At 32.4% G+C, this 23,321-nt stretch overlaps 2 protein-coding genes across 5 annotated transcripts in view; one reads left to right on the top strand and one right to left on the bottom strand.

The window, feature by feature from the left end:
• LOC111690304 (mucin-5AC) overlaps positions 1-22,832 on the top strand; it is a 42,887-nt gene extending 20,055 nt beyond the window's left edge. Inside the window, exons 1-2 of one of the 3 annotated variants that reach the window (XM_023452771.2) lie at positions 9,805-11,204; positions 19,468-22,830. In XM_023452771.2, coding sequence (XP_023308539.2) covers positions 11,193-11,204; positions 19,468-22,038 — 2,583 coding nt within the window. In that variant the 5' untranslated portion in view covers positions 9,805-11,192 and the 3' untranslated portion in view covers positions 22,039-22,830. Of the gene's footprint in view, positions 1-9,804; positions 11,205-13,513; positions 13,533-19,467 lie in introns of those variants that run through there. The other 2 variants (XM_046950157.1, XM_046950155.1) reach the window with 2 other exon arrangements.
• LOC111690305 (metallo-beta-lactamase domain-containing protein 1) overlaps positions 1-23,321 on the bottom strand; it is a 71,930-nt gene that overhangs the window by 45,624 nt on the left and 2,985 nt on the right. The window contains exon 2 of one of the 2 annotated variants that reach the window (XM_046950161.1): positions 3,198-3,389. The exons of the other annotated variant lie outside the window; for it this stretch is intronic. The gene's annotated coding sequence lies outside the window, so the exon portion shown is untranslated. Of the gene's footprint in view, positions 1-3,197; positions 3,390-23,321 lie in introns of those variants that run through there. 2 annotated transcript variants of the gene reach the window in all.

The following is a 23,321-nucleotide window of genomic DNA, read 5'->3' on the forward strand; positions in this document are numbered from 1 at the left end:
TTCTCTTTTTCGAAATTCAACACAACGCAACAACAACAGCAATATAACGTTTATGTAGTTAGTAGAAATACGACAATATACCCTGACTAAGTATAAAAACCCAAACCATTCAAACGACCGACAACAGCAGCAACAACAACTATAGCAACAGAAACAAAAATGGTTTTAATACAACAGAAATCTGTATTTTTTCCCATTTTATTTCTGAACATTCATTAGTTTGGGTTTTTTATTTTGTCGAGTTGTTTTTGTTGTCGTTGTTAAATTTCATTCCCACATTTCGAAGCATTTACACAAGTTATACTCAGAGCACAGAGTACAAACAGAATCAACCAGGCCGTCAGTCAGAGCTGTTGTACGACGAGTATACGAATAAATATGTATAGCAAACAAACAAAGCGACTAACAGACGACAGATCGACCGTCCGACTTACTAACTACCTGACTGTCATTTCATTGTTGTTATTTTCTACTTTTATAATACCCACCACCGTAACTATGAGGGTTATATTGATTTTGTCATTCCGTTTGTAACGCAGAATAGTACATATATTATACACAAACCCCATTAAACGAATCCGGTACATTAAAATTGATTTATATAACTATGTTCATTACATGATCTGTTTAAAATATTATATAATTGAAAGGAAGAAATTCCAAAACATAAATATATATTCTTAGTAATAGGAAAATCGGTTTAAAAATAATAGGAATTATTTGACCTTAACTTATGTAAATAATTACATTTTTGGAACTATATATACGTACATACTTACAAATATGTATAAAAATTGTCGAGCTTCAATGGAAGCTCAATATCCTATGTACAAATTTAGAAGAAATAACAACTAGGAAAGTTTTGATCAAAATCGCAGCAAAATTTGTAAACTATTATTTCAGTTTCTAAAATTTCTTTGCCTTGCCTACTATTGCCGGTGTAGCTCTTACAAAAAAACAATAAAACACACCGTTGCACTGTGGCACATTTTAGGAGAAAGTTGAAATTTTTTTATATTGACATATGAATCAATTTCATTAAGCATATTCATCTTCAAACATTAAATATCACAGCTGGCTTTTATGTTTAAGCTAATTTTCCAAATCCGCTTAACTGATCCCAGATCTCAGAACTTAAGAAACATGCCTGAGGATATATAATATTGCGCTAACCATAGATGCTATAGCCAGGGGGCAATGAGAGCGATATCCGACTAGGTACAATATAACACCTTATTTGACTGTAAAAGTACAATTAAAACACGGACATGAAAATCCTATACGGAGACTTGCAAAAATGGAACGGTTGATAAGACCAAACAACTTTTCCGACAAGGTGCAGAGACAAGAGTAAAACAACAGGCGAAGATATTTCAAATATTACATTACTCAGGAACACTAATTGGGAAATTCTAATTTTTAGAAATAAATCGACAAATGCCCCACAGTGCATTCGCTGTACACATTTTATTTATATTTTTTACTGTGTTGTGTTGAATCGAGTTGAGTTGAAGCACCATTTACAACAACGACAACAATCATATAGTATATAAAATACAACTATATACAGATACATCCATCCATATATTCGTATAAAAACATTTTTGTAGGTTATGTGTATATAACAGAGTTTCAAAATGAGGCGTACATACTCATTTCATTTCACATCGTTCGTCGGTCGTTTGTTCGTTCGTTCGTCATATCAGGGCTGTTTGTGTGAAGAGAAGAAAAAAATTAAAACCGAACAGAGCTAGAGCTTCTACAAAATAATGATTAAATGACTGTTGTTCGGTGAAACTGTTCGTTAGACTGACTATTTGTCGATTTTATGCTGGTTTGGCAGTCATACTGACGCAAAGACAGACACAAAGAGAACTCTTTGGTTTGGAATGTTACAATAATAAAAGTAGCAACCAAGCAAGAAAAACAGCTCTGTTAAAGCTTACAGTGTCGGACAATAATGATAATCCAATTTATTCAGGTCTGAGTTGGGGAACAACTCTCGCGTCATAGCGATTATTTCTTAAACGCGTTCAGGCTTGTGTTTGTTGCCTGGCTTATGACAATGTTTTGCGTCTCGCTCGCACTGGTGTAGTGTATTACTTTATATAACTCAAAGTTATATGTTGTCTACATTAACCTCGTGCTTTCGTATCACCTCAAGTGAGGTTATGTTTTATTGGTGGAGACCATAGAATACTCAAACGTTTTTAACTGGTGGAGACCATAAAATACTCACGATATAACCTGATGGAGACCATTTAAACTCAAATATATATTAAATATATATTATACATCGTTGTATAACTAAATCTGAAAATGTTTCCAAGTTTATAATGGGAAATAATGCAACATGTTCAAAAGCCATACATACATATGTATGTTTTCATTTTAACCTATAAAAGCGTTAATGTCCCAAAATGTTGGTTGTAATGGTTTCTCATCGCTTAAATTTTTCATCTGTATATTTAAAACATTTCACTGAATCGACTTAGTAACTTTATTAATCCAAATGTTCCACTTTAAATTTTGCTCCTTACTGTATGTGTAAAATATACTCGTATATACATACATATACATATCTGTTGAAATGTTCACACATAGATACATAATATGTTTGTATGTGTTTGTGTATGTACAGATAGCAAAAACTGACTCGTTAGAGATACATGTGTGTATTTACTATATGTTTGAATTAATGTTGCTTTGTGTACGAGATACGAACATTATACATGTTTGGTTGAATGTAACAGAGTGGTTTGTTTACACATATACATATACATTCAAATTTATAAATCCAAACAGTTATGATCATGCCAATAGTAGTGCTTACAAGAATTTATAAAAAATATTCATAGTCTACTATTAATTATCAAGAAATGTTTATAGAGAAGACAAAAGTAAGCGCTACTTTCTCCAGGAATACAAATATTCCAAAAGATTGCAATAAATCGAACAAACGGAAAGTAAAAGCATATAATTTTCTACATAAAGGAACCAAAAACATAACTAATTTTAGCAATCGCTCCAAAATTTATTGGAGCGATCTTCATACTTGATAAAATCGATCTACTAAATGAAATTTTGCTAAATAATCAAATAGTGATCGATTCAGAAAGTCCATACATACATATAAAGTCGATTTCCGAAATTCACTTTACATTTAAAAACAAGCTTTGATGGTACTTCGTAAGAGTAAAAATAACTATTTTATTAGTTTGAAGGAGGATTTAGTACTACTATTCTTACGATCTCGACTGTTATTAAAATTTTTAACATTTTGTATGTATACATTAAACACATACACACACTCTAAGTGTGTGTATGTGTGAGGTGGTAGATTGTGATATTTTCACTTCATGCAGCACAGCACAAAACAGTACATCATACTGAAAGTACAACAAAAATAACATAAACAAATTGAAAATATAAAGTAAAATAAAAATTTTTTCACAGACTGTAATGAGAACAAAAAATACAAACAACAAAAATAAGTTTCAAATGAAAATTTCGAATTAATGAAGGAGCGAACGAAACGAACTGACTGACTGGCTGGCTGGCTGAATAGCAGGCAGGCTGCCGATTATATGAAACGAATGAATAGTGAACTGAACTTAAATTCAACTCAACTGGTTTAATATACTTTTTCATTATTATTATTTTTTCATAATATTTTTGTTGTTGCTGCTGTTGCTTTAGTTGCTGTTGTTTTTCTAAAGTTGTTGTTCAAACCGCTGCTGATATTACTGATGATGTGTTGTTATGACTTTTTGTGTTGCTGTGGCTGTTGTTTCTTTATTTCAGTTTTCTGTTTGTCTGTATGTGGATTTTTATATTTTTTAATTTCATTTACAGCTCTCATCGTATTATATGATTTCAACAATTTGAATGAAAATTATTGTTTGGTTTTATGCATTTTTTATGTTTTTCTTCCTTTCTTTATCAGAGCCAGGTCTTATTTTTTTCACAACTTTTTTGTAGCAACTCAACTCAACGAGGCTAATTAAGCAAAAGCATAATTTTCATATTTATTCTATTGAAAACTGTGCATTTAAGCCGAATACGAAGAAATAAACACAGCAGCAGCAATAACAGCAACATCAACTAAAACTGCGCTAGTAATAGCATTGGCAACATAAATAACATCAGCAACAAGAAAGAAATTAAACGCTATTTCAGTGCTGAGTTAGTTGTTCTGACTGTGTTGTTTTTTTTTTGTTTTGTTATTGTTATTTTATTTAAATTCAATATTGAGAACATATCGCAATGCGAAAAATGTATAGATACATATGTATATGTATTAGTTTGCATTTGTATATGTAGACGAACAATACGAAATCGCACAAAAATATTCAAGGTGATCGATTTAAAAACAAAAACAACAGAAACGGAAAGAAAAAGAGCAATTATTGCAATCAAGAGAATGAATAAATGAATGAATGTCTTAGCCAAAGGGAGAGATAGAGAGTTTAAGGAAATGAGTAATAAAAAACTGTTTTTGTATATTTGAACAATCAGCAACAATCGTTTATCTATTTAAAAGTAAACATGTTTTCTTTTCTTCTTCTTCTACTTGCTGTTTGTTGCTTTTATGAAAAACTTACGAGAGCAGGAACCTTAAAATTTACACACATACAAACGCACATTAGTTGTTTTAATATTGTTTTTTTTTTCTAAAGCGGAAATGATATTAACATTGAGAAGAGATACACAGATCCTACTCGTTTTATGTGAAAATTCCCAACATTTATTTATACTGTTAAATTTATAATTTTTTTTGTTGTTCGTTGTTATTGCTGTTTTTATTCGAGCGCATTCTTTAGTGAGTTATACCTAATGATCTTTATGTTTTAGTTTTCTATTTATGTTTTTTTCTTATTTGTTTTTGCTGTTTATGTGATTTTCTTTTGCCGAAAACCAAAAAATAATAATGTTTCAGGTGCAACAACGTCGTAATCTTCTTCTTCATCACTCTCATTTAATGTATTTATCAGGGTCGTTGTTCTTTTTTTCGTTTCACATTATTGTGGATATTTAGCATTATAAAAGAAGCGCTCTGTTGTATTCCCTAGAATCCAATTGCACAGGTGGATTGCGAAAAATAAATGGAAAAAATAAATAAAACATTTTTGGACTTTACGTCACGACAACAAGTCTTAAAAAAGGCAACTATACTACAAGTATAATAATGATGATGACGATGTTTATGTTGATTGTTGTTGCTGACTAAATCAAAGATGATGACAACAACAATTATAAAAATGTTGTTTGTTGGTTGAAAATATTTTATTTTATGTTATTTTTTCTCTTAGATATTTTCTGCCTTTGTAAAGTTTATTTTTGTTTTGTATGAGAGACCATTTTTGTATTATCAGTTCTTATCAATACAATCATAAATGACTAATGGTATGTCAACTAGCAACAGCCTAGTCTAGTTGGAAATTGTTTGACGTAATAATTTAAAAGGAATATTTAAACGCGATTTTCATTTCAATTTCTCACTCGGCAAAGAATACGAGATAAAATAAACAAGATCATACTTGTTGTCTATTTATTGTCTCAGAACTAACTACCACAAATCTTTGAAGTGTTAATAAATAAAAATAAAATAATATCTGGAGCTTGATGTTTCCTAAAAATCTACAAGAAAATATTAAAAACTTTTAAACTAGTATTTTTAAGCGATTAGTGTGGGTTAAAGTCATTTTTATCGACCGAACTTCATAAAATTTCATAGAAAGATTTTAGCTCATATAAGTCTTATTTATGTCGAATTTCATAGCTATACTCTCATTTTAAAACAATTATGAATGTTAAAGCTGTTTTTTGGGAGGCCATTTGTATGTGGGCTATACGAAAACTTAGACCAATATTGCCCATATCCAATATTAAACAAACCTTACCTATAGGTAATATTTGTAATATGAAGTGCTAAATATTGAAAACCAAAATTTTTTCTTAAGTTAAAATTTTTTTGATAGAGTATAACTTAACCGATAAAGCTAACATTTTTTTCTGGCTTTTATTAAGAAGACCTTTTAAGGAAGTTGTATCCAATGATTATGGACGAATTTTCATTAAATTTAAATATGTTTTCTGACCTCACTAAACTAATTTTCACGTACAAGTATATGAGATTCAAAACTGTAATCTGGGTGGATATTAGTATTTGTGGAGTGGGTAAAATCATAAACACACTTAAACCACATTCAATAGGGTATTTTGTTAGGCTGATTCGCATACTTTGTTTCCCCTTATTAGCGCAAACACACTATTATTCTAACCTAAATAAACACCAACCTAAAAGTTCGGCCTGATATCAGTCAGACTTAAATCGTATTTCCAAAGGTTATTAAATAACATACAAGTGACAGTTATAATAACAACTCAATAAAAGAACGAAACAAACCTCAAACTGAAGCTCCGCCAAAAAGCAACAGTTTAAAAATTGATTCTCTAAATATTAGGCAAAATTCTTCACCAAAATGCATGCCTAAGATTACATGTGTGTAAATTGTTACAAATACACACGCACAAACGCAACATCAAGTTAACCAGTAGTAGTGGGAGGTAGAGGCGAAGGAATCAGCTATGAGCATGAAATATAAAAAAAATAATTTTACTTTCATGCATTTAGAACGAAGGGAGCATTTGCACATGCTGTAAAATTTCAACAATCAATTCACCCTCACATATGGTTACAATTTCTCATTCAGACGACATCAGACCAAAATCTGCATCATCGTCGTCAATAGGAAAACGAAATTGTCCTTGCTGTTATTGCAGCCTTATTCACACATACGAATGTGTGTCTTAAATAACAGTTAAATCTTCGTTCTCTTTTATTCTCAATCTCAAAAATTTAAAATTTTCCGCGATACTAAATGAGTACTTTGAGTTAAGGCGCACTCATAAAGTACAAAAGTCAAAAGAAGGAAGGAAGGAAACAGAACCCTTTATTCAATATCATCTCCAACAACATCACCACACACATACAAATATACATCAGCATCAGAAGCAACAGCACCACCACCAACACCACCGCCAACTTTTAAACTGTAAAGTTAATAGCATTGATAAAAGTATCCAACACGCCAAAATCACCAACATTAGCAACTACATTGTAAGTGGACTTTCGGCTGAATGGCAAGCAAACAGGCTGACAGGGCAACGACAGACAGACAACCCTCTATCCTCTATCAATATGGATGAGAAACAGAAATAATCTCAAGTTTAGTTGTTAGCGAATAGCCATTGCCTCAACAACAATATCGTCATCGTTGCCGTTGTCGTTGTCGTCAAACAACAGCTGATGGATATAAAAATGTCTTTTGAATTTGCGAATACGACATGAATAGTGATCATAATTTAAAAGAACGATCATCAAAGAACCCCCTTTTAAAGATTTCGACAATGGAAAAACATTAAGATTTAAGTTTTTAGCCATTGAGCAATCGGCTCTCAAACTAACAAACAACAATCGAACCAACGAACAAAAGCAACCAACCATCCTACAACCATTTGAGATACAAATTTTATTTTTAATTTTATATTTTGGTTAGCATTCATTTAAAGTATTTGTAGCCATTTTCAAAATGAGTTGAAAACATAAATAAGTTCAAAAAATGTTTCAAGGCAAAATTCACTTAAGACTGCGTCATACAACACAGGCCAACGAAATTATAATCAAGCAAACAACCAACCAACAATCTATAATATTCGCCAGCCGTTTTTGTCTTGGTCGTTGTCAATATAGTACAAAAAATCGCACGGTAAAGCCCAACAAAGCTCGGCACATAACAATCGGTGTCGCCTTCAACTAACAGAAGCAAGCAGCCACAGCAGTACCAACAAACCAAACAACCAACAACTTGTGTCGATAATTGTCGGTGCCGATATTTTGGCCATGTAGTTTTTACTCGTAGTTGTTGCTCGATGGCTGCCTGACAAGCAGGCTGGTTCTTTAACTTTTCTTTACTAAAGATACATTCATACATACAATCAACATTCGAGTATAAGTGAATATCTTTTTCTTGTACACAAGTTACTTCATCATTAGACTTTTAAAGAAATGAATTCGAATTTGTACGTTTTATTTTTAAGTTTAAAGCACACAGCTCAAAGTAACTTATACGATCCAACCATTCCTTCCATCCATCCATCCATCCCACCATATCATCGCTATAGTACAAGTAGTCATCTTATAGTATGGCTAAAAACTGACTATAAGCAACAAAAATAATAACAACAGCAACAACATAATATACATCTATCTATAGATATATGTATATACATATGCTTAGTTTGTACGAATATGTATGGATTTTTATGCGACGATATGAACTGAACAGCATACAGAAAATATAAAATAAAATCCAAGAAAGAAGAAAAAATTCCAACTGACAACATTCCACACACGTGTGCAAGTGTATGAGTATGAGTGTATGTATGAAATATAAAAACCCCACTCTTTGGAAACAAGCACATAAATGAATCCAAATAATAAAACTAACAACTCTACATCACACAAACTCATACACACACACTCCTATATAAATCCCCATATAGTTCCCCCCATCACTACACACTCTGGCTAAATAAATACAATACAGTAAAATCCATCCATCCATCCAACCATTCGTACATACGAACTAATACATCGCATGTTCTGAAACACAACTTTGGGTTGCCACATGCTTAAAGATTTTTTTATAAAAAAATCAGAGACGTATGAATAAAAGATTTTTAAAGATTATGTTTGAACGAAAAATATTTACTTATATGAGTCGATTAATTATCTGTATAATCTCTAAACACTATCAAATATTTGAGTGAAATGACGTGACACCTAGAAAGTCTAGAATTTCATTCATATCCGACAGTCAAAACAAATCAGAGTTTTCCCAATACAACAAAGCAGATGAAGTACAAATATCTTCAATTCCCAAAAACTGCAGCATTAACTTTTAATAAAAGTAATAATGTAATTGGACGTTATTTTGAATAAGACTTAAACTTTAATGCAAGTCCATTCTAAAGATTTATTTAAAGTTCGGAAAACTTACAATGTGATTTTATTTCTTTAAGCAAAATCGACGGAAACTTCTAATAGAGTGCGCTGAATGCTTTCCTCAATTCAAATAATTAAAATAGTGGCCAATGCCTTATATTAAAGTCTAATTAAAAACATGGATAATAATCGTGCTGTGAATTTCTCATCGATCTTTAGATTTGAATCAATTTAACGGTATTTAAGCGTCAATCTAAAGACATATCCACAAACTATCGCACGAACCGTTCTATTTCCTTTTAGCTTGTTCAGTTTAGTCGATAGCACTTCTTACAATTTCCCTACCTTATTCCATAAATTCCAGTAACGATTTTTTTTAATATATAACCTACATATTCATAACAAATATTAACAATCATATAATAATTAAGTTTCTTTTTCGGACCCTGCTTACGTTAAAAAAAAAATCTGTAAGACATAACTCAAACTGCCATTATCCAGAATTTTGAGCAAAACATTTCTACATCATACCGAGGGACAACCTGAGATTTATATTGTCTATTGTAGCTGTCTAAGTTATTGTTTGAGTTGGTGCCCAAAATTTCCTACCCCTCACTAAATTTTTGTATAGCTACGTTTATTATTGTTTGTCATTTCAACATTGAACATACCGAGTAATATCGAAGTCTGGCAACTCATGGCCATTACTCGAACTCTCGTAAAACAACAAATTTTTATATGAAATCTCTCGTTTTTATTATTTTTTAGCTCTACTCTATGCATTTGCTTTATGTAAGTTTTTGTTGAAATACAATTTTTGCTGTACTCATGTATTATGTAGGAATGAAGCACAAACAAACAAAAAACCATTTACTGAGCGTATGACATCATTACCTTTCGTTCGCACACCATAGCGCCGTCGCACTCTAACACTAGACATTGCTTTAACTTCCTTTGTGTGTAGTCGTCTATATAGCAGAGCCATCATCGGGCACACACAGATACTACACACAAACACATTATTTCGACGATAGGAACGAGAGAAGGAAGGGAGGTAGAAAGAAGGAAAAAACACAATAACAAGGGGTCTGTATGCCGCTTCAAGACTCTGGTGCACATATCTTTCACAACGACTGGTTATTTCTGATTTTACTATGGTAGACTAAGTACACGTTCGTTCGCTCGCTCGCTGGTCGCACATAAACTTTTTGTCGTAGTCGTACATTTCAAAAGCGCGTATTTTTTAAAAAAGCAAAACAAATAAGTTCCTAGAATATAAAACTGGGATTAATAAGAAAATCTAATTAAATCGACTAGCAAATTGCATAAAAATAAAAAACAAAATATAAATTGTTAAAAAAAAGTTTGCGAACAAAATTGTGATTTTTGAAATAGAAAAATTATTATTGCAAAAAGAAAGTAACAGTCAAATTAATTTACTTACAATTATTGTTTACATTAAACAGTTAAACTACCTGCAAAGTATTTTGTTTGTTGACATTTATTAAAAGAATAAGGAATATTAATTGTGCAAAAAGAAAAACATAAATAAAAACAATAAAACAGTGAATTTTTGCGCATAAGAAAGACATAATCAAAACAAACCAAACCCAGCCATTCAATCAATCAAACAACAATAATAAAAACAAAAACAAGAAAACCAACAAATAATTCATACAAGATCCATTGATCAACAACCAATTTTTGTGCATTCACTCATTCATTCATCCATCTACTCACTCACTAATCTAATGATTGAGACAAAGAATAAAAAAACTAAATTGAACACAGAAAGTTGATAATGTATGTGAACAGATAAGAAGATACTTAATTCAAAAAGAAAACATTTAAGTGAAATATAAAACAAAGATCAACATCAATAAAAATTAAGAAGAGACAAGATAAATTAGAGAAAAAAGAAAGATGTCAAAAATTAACTGTCAAAGACTGTGCTGTCGTTGTTTATATCTGAATGTATGTTTTTTGTTGTAATAAACCAAAATACAAACACACTCACACAGCCAAACTGTTAAACAAAAACAAAACTCTACTATAATCAAAGTTTGTCATAAAAAAATTATTAAAAGTGGACAACCTAACATTGGAGGGATCTTTCCACTTTGCAACGCCACAAAGCCTACAAGATAGTATTGTGGATTTATTCATAAGGTTTAACAAAACAATGTGCACAGAGGTAAGTTCATCACACAATACGTACATACATACATACATAAATCCTTACTTGAAGTAACTCTATTTAATATAGCAACTCCTTACTCCAACTCTTTGGATTAGTATAGACTTTTAAAACCATAAGAAAACACATAAACACTTTAACTATAAACTTAACAACGGATGTAAATAGTGGGTTATTAAAAAATGTTTAAATTTTATAAACTTTTTTCTATTTGTTAATAACATTTTCTTTTATAACAATCTTCAATACTTATCATTTATAATTTCGATAAAAGGAACTGTATAAGATATAATTGAACATATGTAAAGTTTATCTTATTTTCGGGAATATTGGACTGAAATTTAAATACGAATATTGCTAATTACTTATAAATAATGGTTTGTTTTTTGAGTAGTCAGTTAATTTTGTATGCTTGTTTAAGCACCCAATGCGGATGGTTTAAACTTGAGCAAAAAATTCAAAAGAGTAAACAGCTGACACAAAAACTTAAGACTTCAAAATATATTTATGTTTTAAATTTAAGTTTTTATTAATTTTCATATTACATTTACAATTGTTAACTCCTTTCATATATAACTTGCATTGTTTTGATAGCAAACTGTAACGTTTTCTAGTGTTTTGTATAGCAACACTGCGTAGTTAAATTTGAACTCCAAAACATCAACGATTTTTGAACATTAGATTATTTTAAGATTAACTAATCTGGTTATTAATTTGTATTTAATTACCAACTCAAAATCCCGCTGTAGTCTTAATAAATAGCTGCATGCTTAAATTTTCTTTTTCTTAATATCCTTTGACCTTTTTTCGACCGGTTATACCTTTTACACTTTCAATCAAAAATTCGGAAATGGAATGATTGATTTACTTAGAACTTTTTCAATAAATACTAGCAATATATTCCAAATTTATAATGACTATATAAATATTGTACTATTTTATAGTATGTATATATTTGTCATCTAGTTGTGCATATGCTAATGCCAAATAGCACGTGGTTATTGAAAATTGTATTCATTAGTACAGAGTTGGTCTTTAGTTTGTTCGTTCTTATTTTGTTTTCATTACTTAACGTGTATTTATTATTGGTTTTTTGCGCCTTGTACTTTTCTTTTGTTCTCACCAACTACTAGAACGTAAGAATAAAAGACAGAGAAACGTCCAATAAATTGCATTGCTTGCTAAAGCACATCTTAACTTCCTTGAATAGTAGTAGTGGTGGCGGTTGCTTTTGTTTACGTGTAGCATTGCATACAACACTTGTTATGTCTACTATTTATCCTCCTCCTCTTCTCGGTGGCAATAATAATAACAAAAGCATTCATTCATTCAAGCAGCCATCCAGCTAAGTAAAGCCAGCAGCAGCACCCTTAAGGGTTGTCTTGCGTTATCCACTAATATCCAGCAACTATGTATGCACGGCAGTCAAACAACTCTTTCGCTCATTCACTACCTTATTTCCACACACAAAAATATCTCGATTACATCTGTGCAACAGTTCGCTTTTCGGTTGTCTAACAAAGATTTTAACGACTACTGCTGCTGTTGTTGTTAAAACGATTATTTTTTTTTAATAAAAACGACTTGGATTTTGGTTAATTTGTTTTGCGGTATTTGTGCAATTCACTTCAGTTTAGTTTCAATTTGACTTTCCTGCAAACAACAGTGCCGAAAGTAGTAGCAGAAACCAATAATGGAAAAACCACAATGTTTTAATGTCTTTAAATTTTAACGATATAAACAGAAACAGTAAAATGTCTATTTAAATATTTGGAAACGCTGGTTTATTAATTACAAATGAAAATGGCTTAAAAATGGATTGCAAATCCATCATCAGGCAGTCTTAATTGGCAACATCATTAACTTATTTATTAAAACAAGTACTAGTAGTAATTAGATAAATAAATATAATAACTTATTGGCGGCATAAAATTCTTCATACGCACCATTGTACGCATGATATCACTACACAGCCAGCACCACAACCTTATGGTAAAAGAGAAGAGATTTTCGGGTGTTTGTTTATGAAAACACACAAATATGCAAATATTTCAAGGTACTCAGTCAGTCTTAAGTTTACCGCAATTTAAAAGCTATTGCAACGTTCATCGTGTTACGTTTGCCTTGCACGACAGTAACTGCGTACGTACGGATGATTACAATTCTTTGTTAGAGACTCCAATGTACAAAAATTATATTGCAACCGTACATAACAACGTACTACTACCAGATTATGGTGCTTCCAAAGCTCATGGTTGTGTATTATGGGTGGTTAATGGGTGCTGCTTGTTGGAATAACACTGAAGCGTAAAATATTCATGAATGGTAGGAAAAACTACTATTTTCTTCTCAATCCATACAACATCAATATTATGGATGTTTGGTCCTTTTTATGTTTATTTATTATATTTCATTCTTAAAGTTTTTAATCCAAAAAAAAAACAAAGAAACGGTTTCCTATAATGCCATAAACTTAAGTGAATTACATACGTACAGAAAACAATAGCGTAATATATGTAAATGAAAGGGTGATAATTATCAGCTTGTTAGAATTTTATTAAACGAATTATTTTGATGTTAAGTTTCCTTTAAAGCAAAAAAAAACACAGAGAAACAACAGCTGACATAAAGGCCATTAATCGTGCAACTTAATACATAATTAAGACAAAAAACCTGTTGATTTTATACATATTTTTATATTAATGTTGTTTAGCGTAAGGACTGAAAAAACAAAAAAAAACATAATACCATATCTCTTTGATTCGATTAGGCAAATCTTGTGACCCTTAAATATTTGCTAATTTTTTGAATAGAAGTTATTTTGATATTGAAAGTTAATATTAAAATTATTCTATGTTTTAAGTTTGTTAACATTTTAGATTTCTAGTACATATAACCCACTAATTTCGACAATAGAACAAACATAAACTATAAAAACAAATGGAATAAAACAATATTCGAAACATAAAATATTCTGTCAGCCGTTTGTACTCACCGTTAGCTTGTCTGTCAGTCAGTTAGCCATGACAAATATAGTATTTGGTTTATGCGCACAACACTCCTCCAATATTTGTATTCCTAGTATATGTATGCAATTGCTTCATGTTCAATGCGCTCTTTTAAAACATCGAAACGGAAATTACACCCAACGTTCAACCACCACCAGGCAACCATCAGGACGAACGAACATCTCCCACTCAACATCATACACATCCATGAAGCCCAAAATATAACTGATGTTATATACATATCCTATTTCTAAATTACAGACATCCAAACTAACACATACAGTTGCATATGCATGTTGTATAGAAAAATATCCTCAATTTTACAACGATAAGGTAACAAACAAACGAATGTATAATGAAAAGCCCCAACCAAACCAAACACCTCAAGGGAGTATAACATTATATTTTACACGAGAAAGTAAAGTCGTTACAAACAATCATTTTATAAAGAAGGATTCGTAGTATCTATGTATAGAAAAGGAATATGTATAAATAACATGCTCACACATACAGACGTTAATTTTATAAAATTATAACAGAATAATATTATAACAAAGCATTCACTCAATACGCACACACTTAAATACAAAATACAAGAATATTGGATAGGTTTTGTTAACGGTGAATGCAGTAGTATATACTTATTTTATACACTATAGCATGGAAGAGAGAAAGTATTACTTTAGCAAAAAAAATCGAACCATAGATCATTTTTATTAATCTCTGAGAAAAAGTTGGTTCCTAACATAGGTATTTAAGGTCATGTTTTGCTCCTAAGGATAATTTATTAAAGAGCTAGAATTTTACAAAACGTTCATCACAAGAACAATATTTTCACTACATGATCACAATCGATTGGTGAGTCATGACAAGTTATTAAATCTGAATTTGTGAATAATTTACCTAAAAATATTATTATGTTCTTTAAATCATCCGGCATCTCTGGTTATGAGTTGTTTTCGAACGTTTTTAAAGCAACTCTACATCATCTTGCTTATTTTATAAATTTTGTATTAAAAATCCCCTTTGCTTCGTACCGCTCTGTATACATCTATGTTTTATTTTTAACACTGAGACTGTACTTCGGGTATTCATACGATTTTTATTTTTTTAAACGGACGGCATCTTACTTGTTTTTCAGTTTCTATATGTCTTGTTCGTACATTTATTTGTATGTCTGTATGAAAGTACTGTCGTTCGTTTGTTCGTTCGTTTATTGTGCTCGTTATATGAGTTCAGAGCTATAATATAACCAACATTCCGAACTGGTGCTTGTTGGCTGGTTGGTTGCTTGGTTAGTTGGTTGGCTGTCAGTGCTGGCTGGCTAGCTAGCTATTGTGTGTTGGTTCAGTTTTTAATACGAGTCAGCAACATTGGATGTGGAAATACATACATTGTGTACATTCAAGTTTTTTTTTCTATATTTGTATGTCTGTATATAAAAATGTATGTATAGTTTCAGTATTTAGTATATTTTCAAGTAGATTTTTTTGCTGTTTGCTTGCCATACACTCGGTTTGGACGGTCGATCGAATAAACAACGCAACCAACAACAACATCAACAGCAATGTAGATACATATATAATGAAATGACTGTATGAGTGAGTGTGTGTTTATTTTTTGTTTTATTGAGGGTTGCGGAAAAAGGCAGAGGAGGTAAACGGGGGGAATTGTGTAGAGCCAAGTGAATGCCATGATAGCTGACATGACGGCAGCAATGGCGACGTACAACGTTTTGTCGGCACAACGGACCCGCACACTAACATTTCGTTGTATAAAGTATTTTATTGTTTAGTAAAAACGCATCTTTACGTTTGTTGGGTTGTTTTTTCAATACACTGGAAAAAATATCAAAACAAATGTTAACTTAAAATTTCGGAATAATGTTGTCAGTATTAATAAGAAAAATCTTAAATTTTGTTGAGTGTATTTTAAACAGTATAACACTCTTGGTTGTTTCGTCAGTCATTACAACGAACGGACGGACGGACCAATGGTTGTTTGCTTAGTTGAATTGCTGGTTGCCAGTATTCAGCTGTATGTATGTATGTACATATGTATATATAGTATGGTTGACTGCTGATGTTGATATTGTTCACTTTAATACATTGGGAATGAACAAAAAATGTGAAAATATTTTCATTTTTATATTTTCCCAATGCCTTTGCTTTACTTCAAGTCGAGTTGGGTTGCGTTGCTTTGTTTAAAGCAGAAATAAACTTAGTTCATGTGTTATTATAACATGACTGACGTTTAATGTTTTGATGGTCCGACGTCGCCAACTAAATGTGTTTGGATGAGATATAGTCTCCTCTATATATTAGTATTTCTAGATGAACGTGTGGTATGTATATGTTGGAGGTGGCAATGGTGGCGGTGTAACGGGTTGCCTAGGTGGCTGGATAGTTATTGTTGAAAAAAATAGTTTTTCTTCTGTCAAATTTTGTCTTAGATATGACCGTGTGTGTACGTACACATTCCATGGGAAGATACATTAAGTTACCAAATTTATGCTATTTAAAAAGTACCTATTTACCATACCCAGTAATGGATGGCGATTTTTTATGTTAACTCTCTTTCCTTTTAATTCTATTCTCACACAATGTTACTAGAAATGATAAAAACATTCTCAACTGTTAGCTTATAGAAAATTTCCTTGATCTGATCATTAAAAACTGTTCTTAGGTAGATATTCTTAAAGTATTGTCTTAGATCATTCTCTGTCTGTCTCGTTAACTAATCCATCATTTAAAAATACTTAACAAATAATTCTCATAGAAAATGATGATTAGGAATGCCAGGAATTGAGGTGAACCTTTTACGCAGGTAGTTTACATTATAATTTAAGTACCTGTTCTAGGTAAATTCAGATGAATCGTTTAGTTTTAATATTTTTTACAATATTGTATGAATAAACATACATACGTATACAATGTAAATCAGCCAATAGTGTTTAATTTTTAATAAAATAAATTAGGACTAGCTTTTGAAAAAGATTCCACTCTCAATTCATATGACCACAACGATCAACATAATTACTATGATAGTTAACTCTTGTGATAAATGGAAAATGTAGAGAATGGCAAAGTATACTGCGTATGGTGGCAGAGCTTCATACATTTCTCGAAATATCATCGTTATCAAGAGCATGTAGTTGTCCGTTTTGTCTTTCCAAAATATGCTGGTTCTTTAGAAATCAGGTTTGTCTTATAGTATGCGTGTATGTCCATACGAGTACTATTGTTTTTGCATACATAAATGTACATGTGTTTAAGTATGATGTTTAAAAACCAGTTATTCTACATATTTTTTACAGTGTATCACCGATTCAAAAACACTCTTTGTTAAGTTAATAGCGTAGAGTTAGCTAACATCGTTCATAAACATAAACATTTCAAAGTCTGTTAATACACGCCATCATCAGTCGGTGCCCAACTTGACTGCTTCGTTTTGTTTCTGCTTTTACTTGTTAAGTTCAGCCGCCGCCAACAGGCTTGGCAAAACAAAAACATTTTTCATAAGATATTGTTTTAAAGTTCGAAAGCTGGTTTCACCATCATCACGATTGGTTGTTGGGTAGATTTGATACTAAAGCTGTTTCGCTGGCTTAGCGATGATGATCGTTATGATGTTGTTCAAGTTGCTTGCAGTTGTGAAGACGACGATGAGGATAATGATTTTTAGTTTATTATAGAGCTACTATTTTCATCGTTGTATCTGCTCATTTTCTTGGTTGGTTAAATAGCAAACCGCTTACATAAAATATCGTAAACTACCGAGTGACCAAAAGACCGTCCACTAAACGCTTATAAAATTTTTGTTGTGCATGAACATCACAACTTTTCTTGAATATTCATACTGGAATAGATGCTTAAAAGTATATTGCGTATTACAATACAGCTTTTAAAGTAGAATTTGATTATTGTACATATTGCTTCAATCATAATTGCAGTTGGCTGATCATCAACATTAGAATATTAGCAATGTTTTAAAAAGCTTTAACAAACTTGTAATTAGATATAATCATAGAACTAATACGTATATAGAGCATGCGCAACATACAAATCAATTCTTGGCAAAAGCCTAAAAACTAATGTACCCCAATATTCATCATATCAAACCACCCTTCAGATAATTTTTTACTTCGAAGAAATTGAATTCAATTTTACTAAATTCTAATATTAGGCACATATGCAATTCCCAAACAGGAGAAATTTCTAAAAATATCAAAAATTACTGCAGTGAAATAATGATATTTATAAAAGAAGAGAACGAAAGTAGTTTATTATACGTTCGAATGTCGGTTCAATTTTTTTTTTTTTTTTTTTTTGTTTTTTGTAAGTCGACTTAGGACCGAACTGAAATGTAGAATAACAAAAATGCCCTCTTTTGTTTTGTACGAAAATTAAGGGATGATGTGAAATTCGATTTTACCATCATTATTACAACTACCACCACGACCATCAGCAACTATACTAAAATAAAACAAAACCTAAAAAACATGAAGAATAAAAGGAATAAGTAGAAAAATGAAAAAAGGCACGTCAAGGAAAATAACACATGCCGTGCCATGACGGCTTAGCTGTAGCTGTAACAGCAGTAGTGGTAGAATATCTAAAACTGAATCGATTCCAAACTCACCCCGTAAAATGTATTTCTGCCTGCTTGCTTGCTTTCGTTTGAACCGCCATATCTGTATCTTTAATGTAAAATCCCTTTAATGAATAAAGTACAAACAAGAACGAAGAAAAACCTAAATTCTAAATAAAATAAAATTCAACAAACAGCAGCGGGGCAACGGCATATGGCAACTCATAAACACAATGGAAACATTTTCATTATTTTTTCGTTTTTGTTATTTTCTGTGAATTGTGCGATGATTCTGAAACGTCTGTAATATAATTCTCCTTACGTACTAGTTTATTTTTATAAATACACACATACACATTTTTGTTGTATGTCTTTGGCTAAGGAGGAGGATGATGATGTTGTTTTTATGAAAAACAACTGCGTCATCAGACTTATTCAATGAGAATTCTATATTTTAAGGATTTATTTTTTCTACTTATAGTACATGTAGGGAAGGAAAACATTCTGTTTGTAAAGGATTATTCCGCAATGGGTAGGGTATTTTAATGGTTCAACTGTTAGATCCTTTAGAAAACATATCTCGATCGTTTTAAGTTTAAAATTATTTAATATCATATGAAAAGCTTAACAACTATATTAACAACTTGTTTTTTTAACTTCAGGTCAACTCAGCCATGGGTCTACAAGCCACAACCGCTACAAAGCGGAAACATGATCTTACATTTGATAGCAAGGACGCAAACACCTACACAAATTGTCCGCCGCCAATAAAGACCAGTAAATGGTCATTGAATAATAATAATTACATCGATGCTGTCGGTGAACAAAAAGGAGCCATTAATTGTATTAAGACAAACAACAACAATAATAACAACAATAACGAAAATAAAAGCTGTGACATTTCGTGTGGCACTCTTTCGTATAGTCTAAGAAATGGTAAAGAAGTTCCAAGAACTAAAGTGACGACACCAAAGCCCGTTCTAAATGCCATTGTCGCTAATATACCAGTTGCTGGCGAAGTTGATGCAACTACACCTTTGCCGCCCACATCATCCTCTCTAGTGCCGGAGGACAGCATAGCAAAGCTGGAGGTTGTCGCAAGCGTACCATGGACCACCGCACCTGAGCCCGTCGATTGTATATCAAAATTACAGGCGGTGGCTGTACCTAGCGATCCTTGGGGCAGCATCTCAACAAGATCAACTCTTGCTACGACATTGCTTAGCACTGATGAATTAGATGATGATGACGACGACTTCGAAGATGACTACGAAGAAGAAGAAAGTATTATTCCCACATATTGTCCTTTGAGATACCATACATTCCCATCGGCGAATTCATCAACATCACCATCGAATCATCAAAGTCAGCGTATGTCAAATGGTTTCACAACATCTCAGAGTTATGGATCAAGGCCGAACTATTACTCCGAACCTTTTCCTCAACAAAATTGCTCTCGCACTGGCAGCCCCCAACATATGCGAGTTGGTAATGGATTTGCTTGGCCAAATGGCAGCAATAACGGTTTTTACGCATCACCAGAATCTGCTTACACTTCTCCCCAACAGCAACAACAAACTGCGTCACAACAACAACAACAACCTCAACAACAAACAATTAGGTGTGCGGAGAATGGCAAATCTTATTTAGAACTAGGATGCAGTAGTCCAATACAGAATGTGACAAGTAATACAGTTCCAGCATCAACACCCGCGCCATTCGTAGGTCTACATGTCACTGCCCCCGCTTCTCATGAAACCAGACTTCCATTAAAACGCTGCTGTGACGGCCGTGGCTCTTGGTGCGGATCAAATAAAACCTGCTACAAAGACATTCGACTAAAAATTCGTAATTTATCCATGTTTAAGCTGTCACGTTTTCGTCAAGTCTCCGAACAGTCTCTATATAGATCAGTATTAATCTGCAATACGCTAAAAAGAATCGATAGAGAAATTGAAGCAGAGGCAAAAGAATTACACCAGGCTGCAGCTCAAGTGGTGCAACAACACCATAACCACATTAATCACACCACTACTGCTCATCACCAACCCCAGTCACAGTACCATCATCATCTGCATTCTCACATACAGATACAGTCACCACTACCATCTCACAACAACAGTAACAATGGACACCATCATCAACTGCCTCAACAACAACAACATCATTCCCAACAGCCGATGCTGCACCCTCAACATCAAGACTATATGCCTGTTCCCAACTGCGGCCGCCTCGGTGGTAATGTTGAGTACCAGAATCACCAACAGCAACAGTCTGCTGCGCAACAAAATTTCCACCAGCATTTCTATCAAAATGAACGTATGGAAACGTCACCCTTTCAGAATTCTTTGCAAAAGCCCGCACCATCAAGTCAATTTGTACATAATCAAAGTTCTAACACTTGTACGGGTTCTGTGACAACAACTCTTCATCCATATGACCATTATCCCTTTCGGGAAACACATTCGGGACGTGCCACTCCTTTTCCAAGCCAACCTGTGATATCATTACCACCTGCATCTGCCTCTGCATCCACGTCAACATCGTCCTCTCAAGTGCAAACATCGGTGACATCTCCTGTAACAAGTACCACCGCAGTTTCGACGACTACATCGATAGCATCTGATGCAGATTCCGGTTATGCGGATGACGACTCAAACCGTTCTATTAACTGGAGCTCCGTGCTAAGTCTTTCCTCCCAATCAGCCTTAGATCCGCTCAACAACAACGATCTATTCTCAATACTGCCACCAGCGAATCCAGCTACAGCCGTACCCGTTTCCATACCAGCATCTTCATCCGCAACAAATGGTAGCGAAACCAATTCGAGCTCATCCATGGCTGTGGCAATCAGTGGAACTTTTACGACAGTTCAGTCATCTTCATCGGCTTCGCTAACTGCGACGAGCAGTTTATGCAACACATCTACAATTCCTCCCTCAGCCACAACTACCGCCACCTTCACCACATTATCGACCATCTCATCTGCCACTCATTCACTCACCTCCTCCTACGTCAGCAGTATGAGTTCCAATTCATCATCTGCTTCTTCGACATGGGAATATGGTTTTCTAGACATGGAATTTGGTTTAGGTACAGAGTTTACGGAACTAGCTCCAAGCTGCAAACTCTCAGCGGATGATTTTGGATTTAAAAACAGCCTAACACCCGTAACAGTTACACGTTACGACAATGAACTTGAACAACCTGCACATATAATGGTCGGCAGTTAGTATCAGTTGTAAACAACTCCTTTACAATTATTTTTAATATGTTGCAAGCAGGCCACTACCACCTCCTCGTCCAAAAAAAAGTATTTCTAACATTTAAGTTGAAGCTCATCTAGCTTAAAAATGCCACTTTAAATCTATAAGTTACAATCTAAGTTTACGTATATTTTTTTATAAAAAAACTACATCTTCAGTTTTTCTCTTTTCAAAAGTAAATTGCTCAGGTTGTGAACACAGTTTTTTCTATAACCGTTAGAAGTTTTTACACTAAAATGCTACACATGGATGCAAATGACCATTGAACGTGAAAGCAATTTTCAAAATCTTTATTTCTACTCTTAAATAATTGTCGAATAGAATTTTTAATATAAATTTTACATTTTTCAATCTAATATTTGTATTCAAAATTTTAAATATTGTTTTAAATTTGTGTAAAAATCATCACTTATTTAAATGGCCTTTGTCATCCAATAGTGCAATGCTTTATAATAAACATGTACATACATATATAATTCCTATTTTTAATATGCATAAAACTAGAAAATTCTTCAGAACATGTTGTAAATAATTGTAATTAATAATAAACTAATTTAAGAATTTCCAAAATCTATTGTTAGCTGCAATCTAAGATATTGTTAATAATTTAAGAAAATATGAATTTTATTAGAAAAAGAACTTCTAAAAGAGTTTCTTCATTTAATTTTGGTTTAAGTGAAAATCATTGTAAATAGTTTCCAAGGTATTTTATTTTTATTTATGAAAAAAAAAAAAAAAAACAGAAAACAGCTAAAAATATTTCAAAAGAAGAAAAAGAAAAACAAAGTTATAAAAAACACAAATAAAAAATTATTAAAAAACAATTGTTTAAAAAAAAATAAAAAACGCCTTTTATTTAAGTGAACGATTTTTAAACTACTTCCCTACAAACATTAGGAAGATATCTTCCATAGAAGATATAAAAGCAATATCTGCATTTTTTTCATTTGGAAGAAAATTATCAAAGCAATATTTTTTTATATCGAAAAGCTATCATTTAAACAAAATTAAGGCGATAAACAAGAAAATATTTTTTGTTTTCGTAAGATATTTTTAGTCGCCTAACTGTTATATTTTTCTCTCTAAGGGAATTTTCCTTCTAAGTAATAAGTTTATGGACACAAATCTCTTCACTGAGATTTATGAAAATTAACCCTTCCCGCAATATAAGGGCTCCTTCAGAAAACTAATTAACGCACATTACTTTTTATAGGGGAGCATCCCATTAGGCATACGGTTTGATGGTGAGA

This window comes from Lucilia cuprina, chromosome 4 (genome assembly GCF_022045245.1).
Source record: "Lucilia cuprina isolate Lc7/37 chromosome 4, ASM2204524v1, whole genome shotgun sequence".
Lineage (NCBI taxonomy): Eukaryota > Metazoa > Arthropoda > Insecta > Diptera > Calliphoridae > Lucilia > Lucilia cuprina.